At 27.6% G+C, this 21,654-nt stretch overlaps 1 protein-coding gene across 1 annotated transcript in view; it reads right to left on the bottom strand.

Moving 5' to 3' along the window:
- The window catches only part of ptprfa (protein tyrosine phosphatase receptor type Fa), a 195,216-nt gene extending 176,543 nt beyond the window's left edge, over positions 1–18,673 (bottom strand). The window contains 3 exon segments of the mRNA XM_062038655.1: positions 1,172–1,313; positions 14,709–14,854; positions 18,513–18,673. Coding sequence (XP_061894639.1) covers positions 1,172–1,313; positions 14,709–14,854; positions 18,513–18,618 — 394 coding nt within the window. The 5' untranslated portion in view covers positions 18,619–18,673.
- Between the last annotated feature and the right edge of the window lie 2,981 nt (positions 18,674–21,654).

The raw sequence follows: 21,654 nt of genomic DNA, 5'->3' as shown, positions 1-21,654 counted from the left end.
AATATTTAATAATAATGTACTTAGTCACCTATAACAAGGTTTTTTCTTTAAATATATATAATATCTGTTTAAAACCATTTAAAAAAAATAAATACCAAAATGCCCCCCGCCCCCGATTCTTAACTTTTCAGTGAAAAAGCCTTCAAAATAAAAATACAATATACTTAAAATACAAACAAAGTTTAGTTATTTTATTACAAAAATTAGATAACACTAACTATTAATTTGAAGAAATACAAAAACAATAATAAACATTTAAATGTGTAACATCATTTTTGACACACTCGGCCATGCACTCACACAATCATATTATTGGTAGTAGTATTATTACTATTATTCTATTCTTACAGGGGGAAAAACAACATTAAAAGTGTAAGAAAAAGAGCAAAAAAAATAAAAAATGGGTATGTAATGAGAAAAAGCTGAAAATGTTTAACTAATATTTAATAATAATGTACTTAGTCACCTATAAGAAAGTTGTGTCTTTAAATATAAATATCTGTTTAAAAGCATTTTCATTCAAAAAAATATATACCAAAATGGCCCCCGCGTATTTGACTTTTCAGTATGAAAAAACAACATTAAAAGTGCAAGAAAAAGAGCAAAAAAAATTAAAAATGGGTATGTAATGAGAAAAAGCTGAAAATGTTTAACTAATATTTAATAATAATGTACTTAGTCACCTATAAGAAAGTTGTGTCTTTAAATATAAATATCTGTTTAAAAGCATTTTTATTTTAAAAAATATATACCAAAATGCCCCCCCCCGTATTTGACTTTTCAGTATGAAAAAACAACATTAAAAGTGCAAGAAAAAGAGCAAAAAAAATAAAAAAATGGGTATGTAATGAGAAAAAGCTGAAAATGTTTAACTAATATATAATAATAATATACTTAGTCACCTATAAGAAAGTTGTGTCTTTAAATATAAATATCTGTTTAAAAGCATTTTTATTTAAAAAAATACATACCAAAATGGCCCCCCCGTGTTTGACTTTTCAGTATGAAAAAACAACATTAAAAGTGCAAGAAAAAGAGCAAGAAAAAAATAATGAGAAAAAGGTGAAATGTCCTAACTATTAATTAACAAAAGTATGAATGTTTTGATTTGATATTTGAGCACAAAGATGTCATATTTGGATATTTCCCTATTTTGGCTAGCGGGACTCACCTTCCAGGACGGTGAGCTTGGCGCTGGTGTTGATCTCGCCCGCGCTGTTGGTGGCCGTGCACTCGTAGATGGCCTCGTCGCGGTGGGTCCTCAGCGGCTGGATGCGGAGGACGGAGCCCGAGCCGTCGTCGAACTCGATCACCTGATCGACAGAGAGAGAGACGCCGATTACCTTAGCATTGACGCTAGGGGCGGCCGAGTTTTGGAAATGAAACTAAACCGTAACAAAATTGCGACGGCGAGCGAAAGGACAACAAACATTGAGGCACCTGTGTTACTGCCCCCTACAGGACTGGAGGATAACACCACCAATCCTTATTTGTTTATGACTTTACAATCAGAATTAGCATTACCTACCAGGTGCAGTCCACAGAACTTTCCTCCAGAAGGTCTTATCTTTGGCCAAAATTGGGCCACAATAGGAGAAAAGGTGTGGCCTTTAATCCCAGGAACACCAACACACTTCTGTTCAAATGTAATAATCACTTACGCTTCTCTTCTTTGATACTTGACATTAGTTTTGGATCCGATACCAAGTAGTTACAGGATCATACATTGGTCATATTCAAAGTCCTCATGTGTCCAGGGACGTATTTACTGACTTTATAAACATAATATGAATTTCAAAAGATTTTGTGACGATAAAAAATATCAATGTAGTATCGACTAGATACGCTCTTACTTGGTATCATTACAGTGGATGTCAGGTGTAGATCCACCCATGGCGTTTGTTTACATTGTGACGCCGGTGAGCTATTGTATCCTCCTACGGTGTGTAGTGAAGCATGTTTAGCTATTCCTCCTCCTCCAGTGATAATGCTACTTGTAAGAAACTTACTTTGTCACCACAGAGGAGAGGATTAGTGATTTAGAAGTAGCTAAAACACTAGCTAGCTAGCCATGTCTTAAAGCAGCTCTTCCTGAGGGTGTTTCAGTGTTAAAACTTCACCTTTATCTTTTTACACCAAAATGCGTCCATTCTCCCTTTTCTGTCTACACACTGTGTCTGCTTGTAAGTACTCTGTGTGTGCGCGCTGCCCAACATGCTCCTCTGCCCGTAAAACCAGCAATGTCACCACGTGACGTCATGCCGGGGAACCGGTACTTTTTCAAACAGAGTATAGTAGCGTGTTTGATCCATTAGTACCACGATACTATACTAGTACTAGTACCGGTACTCTGTACAAGCCTAGCCTGGGGGAAGAAACTGTCTATTTGGCACACGGTGATTGGTAACGCCAATTTTTCACCACCTTTTTACCAACATCTGCTTGTTATGTCGGCGAAGTAGGACGTTGGCACGTAACACAACATATGACACGTAACACAACATATGACACGTAATACAACATATGACGCGTGTCGGGAAGAGTTCCAGCACCCGTGGCACAAATTCCCATTTTTGAAAATGTACCATGACGACGCAGCTGCCGAGGGTCTGGCAAGAATCCTCCCTGGAGTGCAGAGAAGTCTGGGAAAGTGGCTCCCAGACTGTTTATTAGCAAACGTGTCATTTGTGCTTTTTTGACACCATCGAATCCTCCGTTCTACACAAATATTTTCTAAAACTTTGTTGAACTTTTTTTTTTGTGTACTTTACTTAGTACTTCTGCAAAATGTTTGCTTATTTTTGGACCCCTTTTGTTGATTTTGTAGGAAAAAAAATGACTATTTGACTTTTTAAATGTAGCTCTAAAAGGTATTGACATTTTAAATGTAAGTAATTTTATCTTTATTAAAAAAGTTAAAATGAAAAAAAAAATAATAATTTTACATAACTTTAAAATCATAACTTAAATATTTTTAAAAAATATTTTCTAAAACTGTGCTGAACTTGTTTTTTTTTTCATACTTTTGCAAAATGTTTACTTATTTTTTAACTCCTTTGGTGGATTTTGTGTTTTGTAGAAAAAAAAAGACTTTAAATGTAATTCTAAAATGTATTGAAATTTTAAATTCAAGTCATTTTATCTTCATTAAAAAAAGTTCTAATGAAAAAAATAAAATTCATTTTTACATTCATAAAATTTTTTAACATAACTTTAAAATCATAACATAAATGTTTTTGAAAATATTTTCGAAAACTGTGCTGAACTTTTTTTTAAATTCGTACTTTACTTAGTACTTTTGCAAAATGTTTGCTTATTTTTGGACACCTTTGGTTGATTTTGTGTTTTGTAGAAAAACATGACTTTTGGATTTTTTTAAACGTAACTCTAAAATGTATTGAAATTTTAAATTCAAGTCATTTTATCTTCTTTAAAAAAAGTTAAAAATAAAAAAATGTAATTCATTTTTACATTCATAAAAAATGTTAACAAAACTTTAAAATCATAACTTAAATGTTTTTTTAAAAAATTCTAAAAATGTGCTGAACTTGTTTTTTTTCATACTTTGCTTAGTACTTTTGCAAAATGTTTACTTATTTTTTAACTCCTTTGGTGGATTTTGCGTTTTGTAGAAAAAAATGACTTTAAATGTAACTCTAAAATGTATTGAAATTTTAAATTCAAGTCATTTTATCTTCATTAAAAAAAGTTCTAATGAAAAAAATAAAATTCATTTTTACACTCATAAAATTTTTTAACATAACTTTAAAATTATAACTTAAATGTTTTTGAAAATATTTTCGAAAATTGTGCTGAACTTTTTTTTTTCGTACTTTACTTAGTACTTTTGCAAAATGTTTGCTTATTTTTGGACACCTTTGGTTGATTTTGTGTTTTGTAGAAAAACATGAATTTTGGATTATTTTCAACGTAACTCTAAAATGTATTGAAATTTTAAATTCAAGTCATTTTATCTTCTTTAAAAAAAGTTAAAAATAAAAAAATTTAATTCATTTTTACATTCATAAAAAATGTTAACAAAACTTTAAAATCATAACTTAAATGTTTTTAAAAATATTTTCTAAAAATGTGCTGAACTTATTTTTTTTCGTACTTTACTTAGTACTTTTGCAAAATGTTTGCTTATTTTTGGACCCCTTTTGTTGATTTTGTGTTTTTGTAGAAAAAAAATGACTATTTGACTTTTTAAATGTAGCTCTAAAAGGTATTGACATTTTAAATTTAAGTAATTTTATCTTCATTAAAAAAGTTAAATTGAAAAAAAAACAAATTTAACATAACTTTAAAATCATAAGTTAAATATTTTAAAAAATATTTTCTAAAACTGTGCTGAACTTTTTTTTTTCTTTCATACTTTACTTAGTACTTTTGCAAAATGTTTACTTATTTTTGGACACCTTTGGTTGATTTTGCATTTGTAGAAAAAAAATGACTTTAAATGTAACTCTAAAATGTATTTAAATTTTAAATTCAAGTCATTTTATCTTCATTAAAAAAAGTTCTAATGAAAAAAATAAAATTCATTTTTACATTCATAAAATTTTTTAACATAACTTTAAAATTATAACTTAAATGTTTTTGAAAATATTTTCGAAAATTGTGCTGAACTTTTTTTTTTTCGTACTTTACTTAGTACTTTTGCAAAATGTTTGCTTATTTTTGGACACCTTTGGTTGATTTTGTGTTTTGTAGAAAAACATGACTTTTGGATTTTTTTCAACGTAACTCTAAAATGTATTGAAATTTTAAATTCAAGTCATTTTATCTTCTTTAAAAAAAGTTAAAAATAAAAACATTTAATTCATTTTTACATTCATAAAAAATGTTAACAAAACTTTAAAATTATAACTTAAATGTTTTTAAAAATATTTTCTAAAAATGTGCTGAACTTATTTTTTTTCGTACTTTGCTTAGTACTTTTGCAAAATGTTTGCTTATTTTTGGACCCCTTTTGTTGATTTTGTGTTTTTGTAGAAAAAAAATGACTATTTGAATTTTTAAATGTAGCTCTAAAAGGTATTGACATTTTAAATTTAAGTAATTTTATCTTCATTAAAAAAGTTAAAATGAAAAAAAAATTTTTTAACATAACTTTAAAATCATAACTTAAATATTTTTTAAAAATATTTTCTAAAACTGTGCTGAACTTGTTTTTTTTTCATACTTAGTACTTTTGCAAAATGTTTGCTTATTTTTTAACTCCTTTGGTGGATTTTGCGTTTTGTAGAAAAAAATGACTTTAAATGTAACTCTAAAATGTATTGAAATTTTAAATTCAAGTCATTTTATCTTCATTGAATTTTTAAATGTAGCTCTAAAAGGTATTGACATTTTAAATTTAAGTAATTTTATCTTCATTAAAAAAGTTAAAATGCAAAAAAAAAAATTAACATAAATTTAAAATTATAACTTAAATGTTTTAAAAAAATATTTTCTAAAACTGTGCTGAACTTATTTTTTTCGTACTTTATTTGGTACTTTTGCAAAATGTTTGCTTAGTTTTGGACACCTTTGGTTGATTTTGTGTTTTGTAGAAAAAAAGACTTTTTAAATGTAACTCTAAAATGTATTGAAATTTTAAATTCAAATCATTTTATCTTCATTAAAAAAAGTTCAAATGAAAAAAATTATAATTTATTTTTACATTCATAAAACAATTGAACATAACTTTAAAATCATAACTTGAATGTTTTTAAAAATACTTTCTAAAACTGTGCTGAACTAGTTTTTTTCCCCGTACTTTACTTAGTACTTTTGCAAAATGTTTGCTTATTTTTGGACACCTTTGGTTGATTTTGTGTTTTGTAGGAAAAAAATGACTGTAAATGTAACTCTAAAATGTATTGAAATTTTAAATTCAAGTCATTTTATCTTCATTTAAAAAAATAAAAAAATTAAATTCAAATTTAAATTCATAAAATTTTTTAACATAACTTTAAAATCGTAACTTAAATGTTTTTAAAAATATTTTCTAAAACTGTGCTGAACTTGTTTTTTTTCGTACTTTACTTAGTACTTTTGCAAAATGTTTGCTCAGTTTTGGACACCTTTGGTTGATTTTGTGTTTTGTAGGAAAAAAAAGACTTTTTAAATGTAACTCTAAAATGTATTGAAATTTTAAATTCAAATCATTTTATCTTCATTAAAAAAAGTTCAAATGAAAAAAATATAATTTATTTTTACATTCATAAAACAATTGAACATAACTTGAATGTTTTTAAAAATATTTTCTAAAACTGTGCTGAACTAGTTTTTTTTTTTACGTACTTAGTACTTTTGCAAAATGTTTGCTTATTTTTGGACACCTTTGGTTGATTGTGTTTTGTAGAAAAAAATGACTTTTTAAACGTAACTCTAAATTGTATTGACATTTTAAATTCAAGTCGTTTTATCTTCATTAAAAAAAGTTGAAATGAAAAAAATAAAATGAATTGTTACATTCATAAAACAATTGAACATAACTTTAAAATCACAACTTAAATGTTTTCAGCATTCCTCAACTTTCTCACTCTTTTTTGCCACTTGTGCCAGCTTTTTTGAAACATGTTCCAGGCATCCAATTCCAAATGAGCTAATATTTTATCCAAAAATAACAAAGTTTGTCTTGTCTTTGCAGTCTATTCAATTGAATATAAGTTGAAAAGGATTTGTTGTATTCTCTTTTTATTTACCATTTACACAACGTGACAACTTCCCTGCTTCTGGAGTTTGTCACGTCTTAACTGAGAAGCTTCCGAGGAGCTTCGGCGCTCCAGCGAGGGACCACCAGGCGCGGCGCCGCCAAAGGAGGAAGTTTTGTGGGCCGTGACGAGCTTGAGTGGACATCAGCTATGTGAGGGAATGTTCTGGAAGCCTCGGGAGGTCAGGACACTTCCGCCGTGCTGCAGCGTGTGAAGAACATTCCTGCGCTAATGAGGGAGGTGAATTCTGTTCCTGGAGGTAGCAGAACCCCCCCTCACCCCCCCTCACCCTCAGACGAGAACAGGTGGAACATTCCTGATTCCCGGAACGACTTCATGCTCGCAGGGATGGTGTTTCATTAGCGGCGATACCGTCATGGCGGCCTTTAATTACGGTGAAAGGTGACGCCGATCCTCACGGAAGCAACATTCTTTGTCCACACAAAAAGGTGAAAGGTGGGGAAATCCCATCCTGCGCTTGCGTGACGCCATAAGCTCTTAAACACAATCCTCTCCATTTCCTTCCACGCCAAGCCCCGCCCACCATCGCAGCCCAGCAACAACGCCGTGCCTGCGGGAACGCTCAACAAGCCATCAAGCCCGCTAAAATTATTAAAGTTAAAATGAAAAAATTACAATTAATTTTTACATTCATAAAAAAATTTAACAAAACTTTAAAATCATCACTTAAATGTTTTTAAAAATATTTTCTAAAAATGTGCTGAACTTATTTTTTTTCTCCGTACTTTACTTAGTACTTTTGCAAAATGTTTGCTTATTTTTGGACACCTTTGGTTGATTTTGTGTTTTGTAGAAAAAAAATGACTCTAAAAATGACCTTTTAAATGGAGCTCTAAAATTTATTGAAATTTTAAATTCAAGTCATTTTATCTTCATTAAAAAAAGTTAAAATGAAAAAAATTAAATTCATTTTTACATTCATTAAAAATTTTAACATAACTTTAAAATGATAACTTAAATGTTTTTTTTAAATATTTTCTAAAACTGTGCTGAACTTTTTTTTCCGTACTTTACTTAGTACTTTTGCAAAATGTTTGCTTATTTTTTTGACTCCTTTGGTTGATTTTGTGTTTTGTAGAAAAAAATGACTTTAAATGTAACTCTAAAATGTATTGACATTTTTAATTCAAGTCATTTTATCATCATTAAAAAAAGTTAAAATGAAAAAAAAAAAAATCATTTTTACATTCATAATTTTTTTTAACATAACTTTAAAATCATAACTTAAATGTTTTTTTAAAATATTTTCTAAAAATGTGCTGAACTTGCTTTTTTTTCATACTTTACTTAGTACTTTTGCAAAATGTTTGCATATTTTTGGACACCTATGGTTGATTTTGTGTTTTGTAGAAAAAAAAAAGACCTTTTAAATGGAGCTCTAAAATGTATTGAAATTTTAAATTCAAGTCATTTTATCTTCATTAAAAAAAGTTAAAATGAAAAAAAAGAAAATTAATTTTTACATTCATAAATTTTTTTAACATAACTTTAAAATGATAACTTAAATGTTTTTGAAAATATTTTCGAAAACTGTGCTGAACTTTTTTTTTTTCGTACTTTACTTAGTACTTTTGCAAAATGTTGGCTTATTTTTGGACACCTTTGGTTGATTTTGTGTTTTGTAGAAAAACATGACTTTTGGATTTTTTTCAACGTAACTCTAAAATGTATTGAAATTTTAAATTCAATTCATTTTATCTTCTTTAAAAAAAGTTAAAAATAAAAAAAATTAATTCATTTTTACATTCATAAAAAAATTCAACAAAACTTTAAAATCATAACTTAAATGATTTTAAAAATATTTTCTAAAAATGTGCTGAACTTTTGGACACCTTTGGTTGATTTTGTGTTTTGTAGAAAAAAAAAGATCTTTTAAATGGAGCTCTAAAGTGTATTGACATTTTAAATTCAAGTCATTTTATCTTCATTAAAAAAAGTTAAAATGAAAAAAATAAAATTCATTTTTACATTCATAAAAAATGTTAACATAACTTTAAAATGATAACTTAAATGTTTTTCAAAATATTTTCGAAAACTGTGCTGAACTTGGTTTTTTTTCGTACTTTACTTAGTACTTTTACAAAATGTTTGCTTATTTTTGGACACCTTTGGTTGATTTTGTGTTTTGTAGAAAAACATGACTTTTTGATTTTTTTCAACGTAACTCTAAAATGTATTGAAATTTTAAATTCAAGTCATTTTATCTTCTTTAAAAAAAGTTAAAAACAAAAAAATGTAATTCATTTTTACATTCATAAAAAAATTTAACAAAACTTTAAAATCATAACTTAAATGTTTTTAAAAATATTTTCTAAAAATGTGCTGAACTTATTTTTTTTCCGTACTTTACTTAGTACTTTTGCAAAATGTTTGCATATTTTTGGACACCTTTGGTTGATTTTGTGTGTTGTAGAAAAAAAATGACTCTAAAAATGACCTTTTAAATGGAGCTCTAAAATGTATTGAAATTTTAAATTCAAGTCATTTTATCTTCTTTAAAAAAAGTTAAAAACAAAAAAATGTAATTAATTTTTACATTCATAAAAAAATTTAACAAAACTTTAAAATCATAACTTAAATGTTTTTAAAAATATTTTCTAAAAATGTGCTGAACTTGCTTTTTTTTTCATACTTTACTTAGTACTTTTGCAAAATGTTTGCATATTTTTGGACACCTTTGGTTGATTTTGTGTTTTGTAGAAAAAAAAAGACCTTTTAAATGGAGCTCTAAAATGTATTGAAATTTTAAATTCAAGTCATTTTATCTTCATTAAAAAAAGTTAAAATGAAAAAAAATAAAATTCATTTTTACATTCATAAAATTTTTTAACATAACTTTAAAATGATAACTTAAATGTTTTTGAAAATATTTTCGAAAACTGTGCTGAACTTTTTTTTTTCCGTACTTTACTTAGTACTTTTGCAAAATGTTGGCTTATTTTTGGACACCTTTGGTTGATTTTGTGTTTTGTAGAAAAACATGACTTTTGGATTTTTTTCAACGTAACTCTAAAATGTATTGAAATTTTAAATTCAAGTCATTTTATCTTCTTTAAAAAAAGTTAAAAATAAAAAAATTTAATTCATTTTTACATTCATAAAAAAATTCAACAAAACTTTAAAATCATAACTTAAATGATTTTAAAAATATTTTCTAAAAATGTGCTGAACTTTTGGACACCTTTGGTTGATTTGGTGTTTTGTAGAAAAAAAAGACCTTTTAAATGGAGCTCTAAAATGTATTGAAATTTTAAATTCAAGTCATTTTATCTTCATTAAAAAAAGTTAAAATAAAAAAAATAAAATTCATTTTTACATTCATAAAAAATGTTAACATAACTTTAAAATGATAACTTAAATGTTTTTCAAAATATTTTCGAAAACTGTGCTGAACTTGGTTTTTTTTCGTACTTTACTTAGTACTTTTACAAAATGTTTGCTTATTTTTGGACACCTTTGGTTGATTTTGTGTGTTGTAGAAAAACATGACTTTTGGATTTTTTTCAACGTAACTCTAAAATGCATTGAAATTTTAAATTCAAGTCATTTTATCTTCTTTAAAAAAAGTTAAAAACAAAAAAATGTAATTCATTTTTACATTCATAAAAAAATTTAACAAAACTTTAAAATCATAACTTAAATGTTTTTAAAAATATTTTCTAAAAATGTGCTGAACTTATTTTTTTTCCGTACTTTACTTAGTACTTTTGCAAAATGTTTGCATATTTTTGGACACCTTTGGTTGATTTTGTGTGTTGTAGAAAAAAAATGACTCTAAAAATGACCTTTTAAATGGAGCTCTAAAATGTATTGACATTTTAAATTCAAGTCATTTTATCTTCATAAAAAAAAGTTAAAATGAAAAAAATAAAATTCATTTTTACATTCATAAAAAATGTTAACATAACTTAAATGTTTTTCAAAATATTTTCGAAAACTGTGCTGAACTTGTTTTTTTTTCGTACTTTACTTAGTACTTTTGCAAAATGTTTGCTTATTTTTGGACACCTTTGGTTGATTTTGTGTTTTGTAGGGAAAAAATGACTTTAAATGTTACTCTAAAATGTATTGACATTTTTAATTCAAGTCATTTTATCATCATTAAAAAAAGTTAAAATGAAAAAAAAAAAATCATTTTTACATTCATACATTTTTTTAACATAACTTTAAAATCATAACTTAAATGTTTTTAAAAATATTTTCTAAAAATGTGCTGAACTTGTTTTTTTTCATACTTTACTTAGTACTTTTGCAAAATGTTTGCATATTTTTGGACACCTTTGGTTGATTTTATGTTTTGTAGGAAAAAAAATGACCTTTTAAATGGAGCTCTAAAATGTATTGAAATTTTAAATTCAAGTCATTTTATCTTCGTTAAAAAAAGTTTAAAAAAATAAAATAAAATTCATTTTTACATTCATAAAAAAATGTAACATAACTTTAAAATCACAACCTAAATGTTTTTGAAAGTATGTTCTAAAAATGTGCTGAACTTGTTTTGTTTTTATATACTTTCCTTAGTATTTTTGCAAAATGTTTGCTTATTTTTTAACTCATTTGGTTGATTTTATGTTTTGTAGAAAAAAATGACTTTAAATGTAACTCTAAAATGTATTGAAATGTTAAATTCAAGTCATTTTATCTAAAAAAAAAAAAGTTTAAAAAATTAAATTCATTTTTAAATTCATAAAATTGTTTTACATAACTTTAAAATCATAACTTAAATGTTTTTTAAAATATTTTCTAAAACTGTGCTGAACTTTTATTTTTTTTGTACTTTACTTAGTACTTTTGCAAAATTGTTGGCTTATTTTTGGACACCTTTGGTTGATTTTGTGTTTTCATAGAAAAAAATGACTTTTTAATCATAACTCTAAAATGTATTGAAATTTTAAATTCAAGTCATGTTATCTTCATTAAAAAAAGTTAAAAGGAAAAAAATAAAATCCATTTTTACATTCATACATTTTTTTTTTTACATAACTTTCAAATTATAACTTAAATGTTTTAGAAAATATTTTCTAAAAATGTGCTGAACTTGTTTTTTTTTATACTTTACTTAGTACTTTAGCAAAATGTTTGCTTATTTTTGGACACCTTTGGTTGATTTTGTGTTTTGTAGGAAAAAAATGACTTTTTAATCATAACTCTAAAATGTATTGAACTTTTAAATTCATGTAATTTTATCTTCATTAAAAAAAGTTAAAATAAAATAAAAAAAATAATTCATTTTTACATTCATAAAACAATTGAACATTATAACTTTGAAATCATAACTTACATTTTTAAAAAATATATATTTTCTAAAAATGTGCTGAACTTGTTTTTTATTTATACTTTACTTAGTACTTTTGCAAAATGTTTGCTTATTTTTGGACACCTTTGGTTGATTTTGTGTTTTGTAGAAAAAAAATGACTATTTGACTTTTTAAATGTAGCTCTAAAATGTAATGACATTTTACATTTAAGTAATTTTATGTTCATTAAAAAAGTTAAAATGAAAAAAAAAAAAATTCAATTTTAAATTCATAAAAAAATTTAACATAACTTTAAAATCATAATTTAAATGTTTTTAAAAATATTTTCTAAAACTGTGCTGAACTTGTTTTTTTTCGTACTTTACTTAGTACTTTTGCAAAATTGTTGGCTTATTTTTGGACACCTTTGGTTGATTTTATGTTTTGTAGAAAAAAATGACTTTTGGATTTTTTAAACGTAACTCTAAATTATATTGAAATTTTGAATTCAAGTCATTTTATCTTCATTAAAAAAAGTTAAAAGGAAAAAAATAAAATTAATTTTTACAACCATAAAACAATTGAACATAATAACTTTAAAATCATAACTTAAATGTTTTTTTTTTAAATATTTTCTAAAACTGTGCTGAACTTGGTTTTTTCTCGTACTTTACTTAGTACTTTTGCAAAATGTTTGCTTATTTTTGGACACCTTTGGTTGATTTTGTGTTTTGTAGAAAAAAAAAGACTATTTGACTTTTTAAATGTAGCTCTAAAATGTAATGACATTTTATATTTAAGTAATTTTATGTTCATTAAAAAAGTTAAAATGAAAAAAAATAAAATTCAATTTTAAATTCATAACATTTTTTAACATAACTTTAAAATCATAATTTAAATGTTTTTAAAAATATTTTCTAAAACTGTGCTGAACTTGTTTTTTTTCGTACTTTACTTAGTACTTTTGCAAAATGTTTGCTTATTTTTGGACTCCTTTGGTTGATTTTGTGTTTTGTAGAAAAACGTGACTTTTGGATTTTTTAAACGTAACTCTAAAATGTATTGAAATTTGAAATTCAAGTCATTTTATCTTCATTAAAAAAGTTAAAATGAAAAAAATATTTTTTTTTACATTCATAAGAAAATTTAACATAACTTTAAAATCATAACTTAAATGTTTTTGAATATATTCTCTAAAAATGTGTTGACATTTTTTTTTCCCGTACTTTACTTAGTACTTTTGCAAAATGTTTGCTTATTTTTGGACACCTTTGGTTGATTTTATGTTTTGTAGAAAAAAATGACTTTTTAAATGTAACTGTAAAATGTATTGACATTTTAAATTTAAGTAATTGTATCTTCATTAAAAAAGTTAAAATGAAAAAAAAAAAAAAAACTTTTACATTCATAAAAAAATGTAACATAACTTTCAAATCATAACTTAAATGTTTTTAAGAATATTTTCTAAAACTGTGCAGAACTTTTTTTTTTTTTTTTCGTACTTTACTTAGTACTTTTGCAAAATGTTTGCTTATTTTTGGACACCTTTGGTTGATTTTGTGTTTTGTAGGAAAAAATAACTTTTTAAAACGTAACTCTAAAATGTATTGAAATTTGAAATTCAACTCATTTTATCTTCATTAAAAAAGTTAAAATGAAAAAAAACATTTTTTTTTACATTCATAAGAAAATTTAACATAACTTTAAAATCATAATTTAAATGTTTTTGAATATATTCTCTAAAAATGTGTTGACATTTTTTTTTTCGTACTTTACTTAGTACTTTTGCAAAATGTTTGCTTATTTTTGGACTCCTTTGGTTGATTTTGTGTTTTGTAGAAAAAAAATGACTTTTTAAATGTAACTGTAAAATGTATTGAAATTTAAAATTTAAGTAACTGTATCTACATTTAAAAAGTTAAAATGAAAAAAAAAACAAAAAACTTTTACATTTATAAAAAAATGTAACATAACTTTCAAATCATAACTTAAATGTTTTTAAGAATATTTTCTAAACTGTGCTGAACTTGTTATTTTTTCGTACTTTACTTAGTACTTTTGCAAAATGTTTGCTTATTTTTGGACACCTTTGGTTGATTTTGTGTTTTGTAGAAAAAAATGACTTTTTAAAACGTAACTCTAAAATGTATTGACATTTTAAATTCAAGTCATTTTATCTTCAATAAAAAAGTTCAAACCAAAAAAATTTAACTAAACATAACTTTAAAATCATAACTTAAATGATTTTTAAAATATTTTCAAAAACTGTGCTGAACTTTTTTTTTTTGCCTTAATTTTAATACATTTGAGCTTGAATAATGAAAATAATTGAAAAATGCATCATAAAATATCTTTAAAAGGTATATTTTTAGAATACTCCTAACATGACAAGATTTGTGTGCATGTAATATTTAAAATATTAATATTGTAATTAATATTACTGATAATATAATCATTTTATATATAATGCACTTTACATTAAAACATGATTAATTCATCATAAAAATATTTTTAGGTATACTTTTTAAATATTTTCAACATGTTATATTAATTGTGATGTGACACGACATTTGATACTTCAAATAATATTATTAAAATAATGATTTTATTTATAGTGCACTGTACATTAAAACATGAAAAAATTGATAAATTGCTCATAGCAAAATATTCGAAAACAAATAGAACAATATAAAGTATGAAAAAGTCCCATGTTAGGTAGATGGAAAGGTCAGAAATAAAGATGTCTCACCTCAAAGCGCTGCGAGCTGACCTTCTTGCCCTTCTTCATCCACGTGATGCGAGGCGTGGGCTCGCCCGCCGCCTGGCACACGAAGGACGCCACGCCGCCCGAAATCCCCGTCTGGTCGTCGGGGGACTTGAGGAAGCTGGGCGAGCCTGCAGGAGACCACAAAGCACTTACAACAACATCCAGGGATGCGGCTCGGCCGCGTTGCCGTGGAAACGAGAGTCAGCAGGGAGACTCCATGAGTTTTCTATTATTAAAATTTTAATTTCCCACGGCTTCTGCTCGCTGACCCTCGGTCTCCGCTGGACCGTCGCCTTTTGGCCTTTGCACTTCCCTGATTGGCCAACACCTTGTCACCACGGCAACAAACAGCAGGTGTTTGTTTACGTCATCCTCTTAAGATGTTACAGTGCTTTTGTTCGAGAACGTGCTGCCACCCGGTGGCCTTTTATAGGTACTGCAACATGTTTACTGTTACTTGCTGAAAAACTGCAAAATCTGCTAACGTCAATTTTTTAATTGCGGGTGCGACTTTCTTAATTCAGCAGGCGGTGCCATTATGAAACGTCAACAGTGTCAATACAGCCAGTGAGTGTGCCACACGCTCACCGAGGCACCATTTACTCATCACTAGTAACGTCTAGAACAGGGGCGCCCAAACTTTTTCCCACCGGGGGCCACAGACTGACTAATCAAAGGATGCGTCCACCATTTTGGTACTTTTCACTTTCAAAACCAATACAATATATACATTTTTTTTTGTAGAAGTTTCAAAAAGCCAAACTGAAATTCTAACAGTTAGCACTCTGGCTAAATAGCATCAAGCAACAAAAAAATATGAGCTTAAAAAGCTAATATGCTAACGTTACTATGCTAACAAACTAACAATCGCATGCTTATAGTTATATGACTGATGTGTACACCTGCTAAATTAGCAAAAAAGCTAGCATGCTAATGTTAACATGCTAAAATGCTAACTGTAACACATATCACCCTGAGATGTGTACATAAAAAAAAATTGAAATATGCTGGCATGCTAATGTTAGCTAATGTCCTAAAATATGACTGAGGTGTACACCTGCTAAATTAGCAAAAAAGCTAGCATGCTAATGTTAACATGCTAAAATGCTAACTGTAACACATATCACCCTGAAGTGTGTACCTAAAAAAAAATTGAAATATGCTGGCATGCTAATGTTAGCTAATGTCCTAAAATATGACTGAGGTGTACACATGCTAAATTAGCAAAAAATCTAGCATGCTAATGTTAACATGCTAAAATGCTAACTGTAACACATATCAATCTGAGGTGTGTACCTAAAAAAAAAATTGAAATATGCTGGCATGCTAATGTTAGCTAATGTCCTAAAACATGACTGAGGTGTACACTTGCTAAATTAGCAAAAAAGCTAGCATGCTAATGTTAACATGCTAAAATGCTAACTGTAACATATATCAATCTGAGGTGTGTACCTAAAAAAAAATTGAAATATGCTGGCATGCTAATGTTAGCTAATGTCCTAAAATATGACTGAGGTGTACACCTGCTAAATTAGCAAAAAAGCTAACATGCTAATGTCAACATGCTAAAATGCTAACTGTAACACATATCACCCTGAGGTGTGTACCTAAAAAAAAAAATTAAATATGCTGTCATGCTAATGTTAGCTAATGTCCTAAAATATGACTGATGTGTACACCTGCTAAATTAGCAAAAAAGCTAGCATGCTAATGTTAACATGCTAAAATGCTAACTGTAACACATATCACCCTGAGGTGTGTACCTAAAAAAAAAATTGAAATATGCTGGCATGCTAATGTTAGCTAATGTCCTAAAATATGACTGAGGTGTACACCTGCTAAATTAGCAAAAAAGCTAGCATGCTAATGTTAACATGCAAAAATGCTAACTGTAACACATATCAATCTGAGGTGTGTACCTAAAAAAAAATTGAAATATGCTGGCATGCTAATGTTAGCTAATGTCCTAAAACATGACTGAGGTGTACACTTGCTAAATTAGCAAAAAAGCTAGCATGCTAATGTTAACATGCTAAAATGCTAACTGTAACATATATCAATCTGAGGTGTGTACCTAAAAAAAAATTGAAATATGCTGGCATGCTAATGTTAGCTAATGTCCTAAAATATGACTGAGGTGTACACCTGCTAAATTAGCAAAAAAGCTAACATGCTAATGTCAACATGCTAAAATGCTAACTGTAACACATATCACCCTGAGGTGTGTACCTAAAAAAAAAAATTAAATATGCTGTCATGCTAATGTTAGCTAATGTCCTAAAATATGACTGATGTGTACACCTGCTAAATTAGCAAAAAAGCTAGCATGCTAATGTTAACATGCTAAAATGCTAACTGTAACACATATCACCCTGAGGTGTGTACCTAAAAAAAAAATTGAAATATGCTGGCATGCTAATGTTAGCTAATGTCCTAAAATATGACTGAGGTGTACACCTGCTAAATTAGCAAAAAAGCTAGCATGCTAATGTTAACATGCAAAAATGCTAACTGTAACACATATCAATCTGAGGTGTGTACCTAAAAAAAAATTGAAATATGCTGGCATGCTAATGTTAGCTAATGTCCTAAAATATGACTGAGGTGCGCACCTGCTAAATTAGCAAAAAAGCTAGCATGCTAATGTTAACATGCTAAAATGCTAACTGTAACACATATCTATCTGAGGTGTGTACCTAAAAAAAAATTGAGATATGCTGGCATGCTAATGTTAGCAAATGTCCTAAAATATGACTGAGGTGTACACTTGCTAAATTAGCAAAAAAGCTAGCATGCTAATGTTAACATGCTAAAATGCTAACAGCAACACATCACTCTGAGGTGTGCACCTAAAAAAATGTTTGAAATAAGCTGGCATGCTACTGTTAGCATGTATCAAGTCCTAAAATATGACTGAAGTGTACACCTGCTGAATTAGCAAAAATATAGCATGCTAAAGTTAACATGCTAAAATGGTACTGATAACAAATATATCACTCTGAGGTGTGTACCTAAAAAAAAATTGAAAAATGCTGGCATGCTAATGTTAGCATGTATCAAGTCCTAAAACATGACTGAGGTGTACACCTGCTAAATTAGCAAAAAAGCTGGCATGCTAATGTTAACATGCAAAAATGCTAACTGTAACACATATCAATCTGAGGTGTGTACCTAAAAAAAAAATTGAAATATGCTGGCATGTTAATGTTAGCTAATGTCCTAAAATATGACTGAGGTGTACACTTGCTAAATTAGCATAAAAGCTAGCATGCTAATGTTAACATGCTAAAATGCTAACAGTAACACATCACTCTGAGGTGTGCACCTAAAAAAATGTTTGAAATAAGCTGGCATGCTAATGTTAGCATGTATCAAGTCCTAAAATATGACTGAAGTGTACACCTGCTAAATTAGCAAAAATATAGCATGCTAATGTTAACATGCTAAAATGGTACTGATAACAAATATATCACTCTGAGGTGTGTACCTAAAAAAAATTTTGAAAAATGCTGGCATGCTAATGTTAGCATGTATCAAGTGCTAAAACATGACTGAGGTGTACACCTGCTAAATTAGCAAAAAAGCTAGCATGCTAATGTTAAAATGCTAACTGTAACACATATCACTCTGAGGTGTGTACCTAAAAAAATGTTTTTAAATGCTGGCATGCTAATGTTAGCATGTATCAAATCCTCAAATATGACTGAGGTGTACACCTGCTAAATTAGCAAAAAAGCTAGCATGCTAAGATGACAATGCTAATATTGATGACATCATCATACTGACTTTCGGCGTGCGATGGCAGGACCAGCGTGGCCGGCAGCAGCAGCAGCAGCAGGAAGAGGAGGTGAACAGCGCCCCCTCCGGGCGGCCGTCTGCAGCTTTCGGCCATCTTCCGACCCTCGCCCCGCTCCCTGCTCCCCTCGCTGGTCCCCACAAGGCTGCTGATTGGCTACAGCGTCACACGCTCATCAAGAGACACCTGCCAGGAGAGGAAAGTGTCAGGTGAGGGAGTCAAGGTGAGCGACAGCAAATCAAACTAATCAATAATAAAGATGGCCAACAAAACCCAAAAATCCATTTGTCATTAAAAAAGCGCCACAGGTCCTTGAAGGTGAAAAGTATGACGCGGCCACGTCACAGCTGCTATAGCACAGGTCCTTGAAGGTGAAAAGTATGACGCGGCCACGTCACAGCTGCTATAGCACAGGTCCTTGAAGGTGAAAAGTATGACGCGGCCACGTCACAGCTGCTATAGCACAGGTCCTTGAAGGTGAAAAGTATAACGCGGCGACTGGAGCATGATGCTACGCTACATGCTAACCGAGCCACCTGATGTGATGTGTTGTGTGTTGATTTTAAATTGTGGCTGTGAATATTTATGCACATGTAATGTCTTCTTTTTCCACTTTTTTTATTTGCAAAAAAACATTTTCTAAAGTGTAAAAAAAATTAAAAAATTTAAAAAATCCCATTTTGAAAAAATTTAAATAGTGATTTAAATTAAAAAACGTTTTTTATTGTTATTATTACAGGGTATTGTGTGTAGAATTTTGAAGGGGGGATTCACATTTTTTCTTTTTTAAAGGCAGTTATATAAATTGTTAATGTGAACATTTATGCAAATGTAATGTCTTTGATTTGCAAAAAAATTAAACATTTTAAGTGTAAAATGTTTTTTTGTTTTTTTTCCCATTTTGGAAAAATAAAATGGTGATTTAAAAAAAATAATTGGGTTTTATTTATTTATTTATTTATTTTAAGAAGGCAATCAGTTGTTAAAGTGAATATTTATGCTCATGTAATGTCTTTTATTTGCAAAAAAATAATTTAAGTGTAAAATTTTAAAGATTTTTTTCCCATTTTGGAAAAATAAAATGGTGATTTAAATAAAAATAATTGGGTTTTATTTATTTATTTATTTATTTATTTTAAGAAGGCAATCAATTGTTAAAGTGAATATTTATGCTCATGTAATGTCTTTTATTTGCAAAAAAATAATTTAAGTGTAAAATTTTTAAGATTTTTTTCCCATTTTGGAAAAATAAAATGGTGATTTAAATAAAAATAATTGGGTTTTATTTATTTATTTATTTTAAGAGCGCAATCAATTGTTAAAGTGAATATTTATGCTCATGTAATGTCTTTTATTTGCAAAAAAATAATTTAAGTGTAAAATTTTAAAGATTTTTTTCCCATTTTGGAAAAATAAAATGGTGATTTAAAAAAAATTAATTGGGTTTTATTTATTTATTTATTTTAAGAAGGCAATCAATTGTTAAAGTGAATATTTATGCTCATGTAATGTCTTTTATTTGCAAAAAAATAATTTAAGTGTAAAATTTTAAAGATTTTTTTCCCATTTTGGAAAAATAAAATGGTGATTTAAAAAAAAAAAATTGGGTTTTATTTATTTATTTATTTAAAGAAGGCAACCAATTGTTAAAGTGAATATTTATGCTCATGTAATGTCTTCTATTTGCAAAAAAATAATTTAAGTGTAAAATTTTAAAGATTTTTTTTCCCATTTTGGAAAAATAAAAGTGATGCAAGTTTTTGTTATCATGGGGTGTTGTGTATAAAATCAAATTGTTGCTGTGAATACCTAAGTTTGTGTTATTTATTTGTAATACATTTGTCCAAAAAAGCTGTATATTGTTATTACGGGGTGTTGTGTGTAGAATTTTGAGGTTTTTTTAATTTAATTTAATTTTTTTTAAAAGGCAGTTACATAAATTGTTAATGTGAACATTTATGCAAATGTAATGTCTTCATTTGCAAAAAAAATTAAAAATTGTAAGTGTAAAATTTTAAGGATTTGTTTTCCCATTTTGGAAAAATAAAATGGTGATTTTAAAAAATATATAATAATTATTATGGGGTGTTGTGTACGGAATAAATTGTTGCTGTGAATCCCTAAGTTTGTTTTATTTTTGTCTTTTAAATGTTATTTATTTGAAAAAAAATAATAATAATTTAAAAGAAGTATATTGTCATTATGGGGTGTTGTGTGTAAAATTTTGAGGGTATTTTTTCCCCCTAATTTCAGAAAAGGTGTTTACATGAAATGATGCTAAGAATGCGATTTGTTTATTAATTTGCAAACATTAAAAAAAAAAACACTTTTGAGGAACTTTGAGGATTTTTTTTCCATTTTGGTAAACACAAATGCGATTTTTTTTTTTAACACCTTTTTTTAATAATTTTTTTAAAATTCGCAATCATTTAAAAAAAAAGTGTCACATTTTAAAGAATTGTTTTTGGGAGAAAAACTAAATGTGCATTTGCTTTTCAAAAAACAGTTGATGTTGTCATCATGGTGTGTTGTGTGTAGAATTTTGAGGGGGGGATTACATTTTTTAGTTTTTTTAAAGGCAGTTATATAAATTGTTGATGTGAACATGTATGCAAATGTAATGTCTTCATTTGCAAAACAATTAAAAATTGTAAGTGTAAAATTTAAAAGATTTTTTTTCCCATTTTGGAAAAATAAAATGGTGATTTAAAAAAATATATAATAATTGTTATTATGGGGTGTTGTGTACGGAATAAATTGTTGCTGTGAATCCCTAAGTTTGTGTTATTTCTTTGTCTTTTAAATGTTATTCATTTGAAAAAAATAATAATAATTTAAAAGCCGTATATTGTCATCATGGGGTGTTGTGTGTAAAATTTTGAGGGTATTTTTTCCCCCTAATTTCAGAAAAGGTGTTTACATGAAATGATGCTAAGAATGCGATTTGTTTATTAATTTGCAAACATTAAAAAAAAAAAAAACTTTTGAGGAACTTTGAGGATTTTTTTTCCATTTTGGTAAACACAAATGTGATTTTTTTTTTTTAACACCTTTTTAAAATATATTTTTTAAAAATTTGCAGTCATTTAAAATAAAAAAAGTGTCAAATTTTAAGGATTTTTTTTTTTGAGA

Source organism: Entelurus aequoreus, linkage group LG27 (genome assembly GCF_033978785.1).
Source record: "Entelurus aequoreus isolate RoL-2023_Sb linkage group LG27, RoL_Eaeq_v1.1, whole genome shotgun sequence".
Taxonomy (NCBI): Eukaryota; Metazoa; Chordata; class Actinopteri; order Syngnathiformes; family Syngnathidae; genus Entelurus; species Entelurus aequoreus.
Note: the sequence above shows the minus strand (reverse complement) of the source record. Positions and strands in the feature narration are given on the sequence as shown.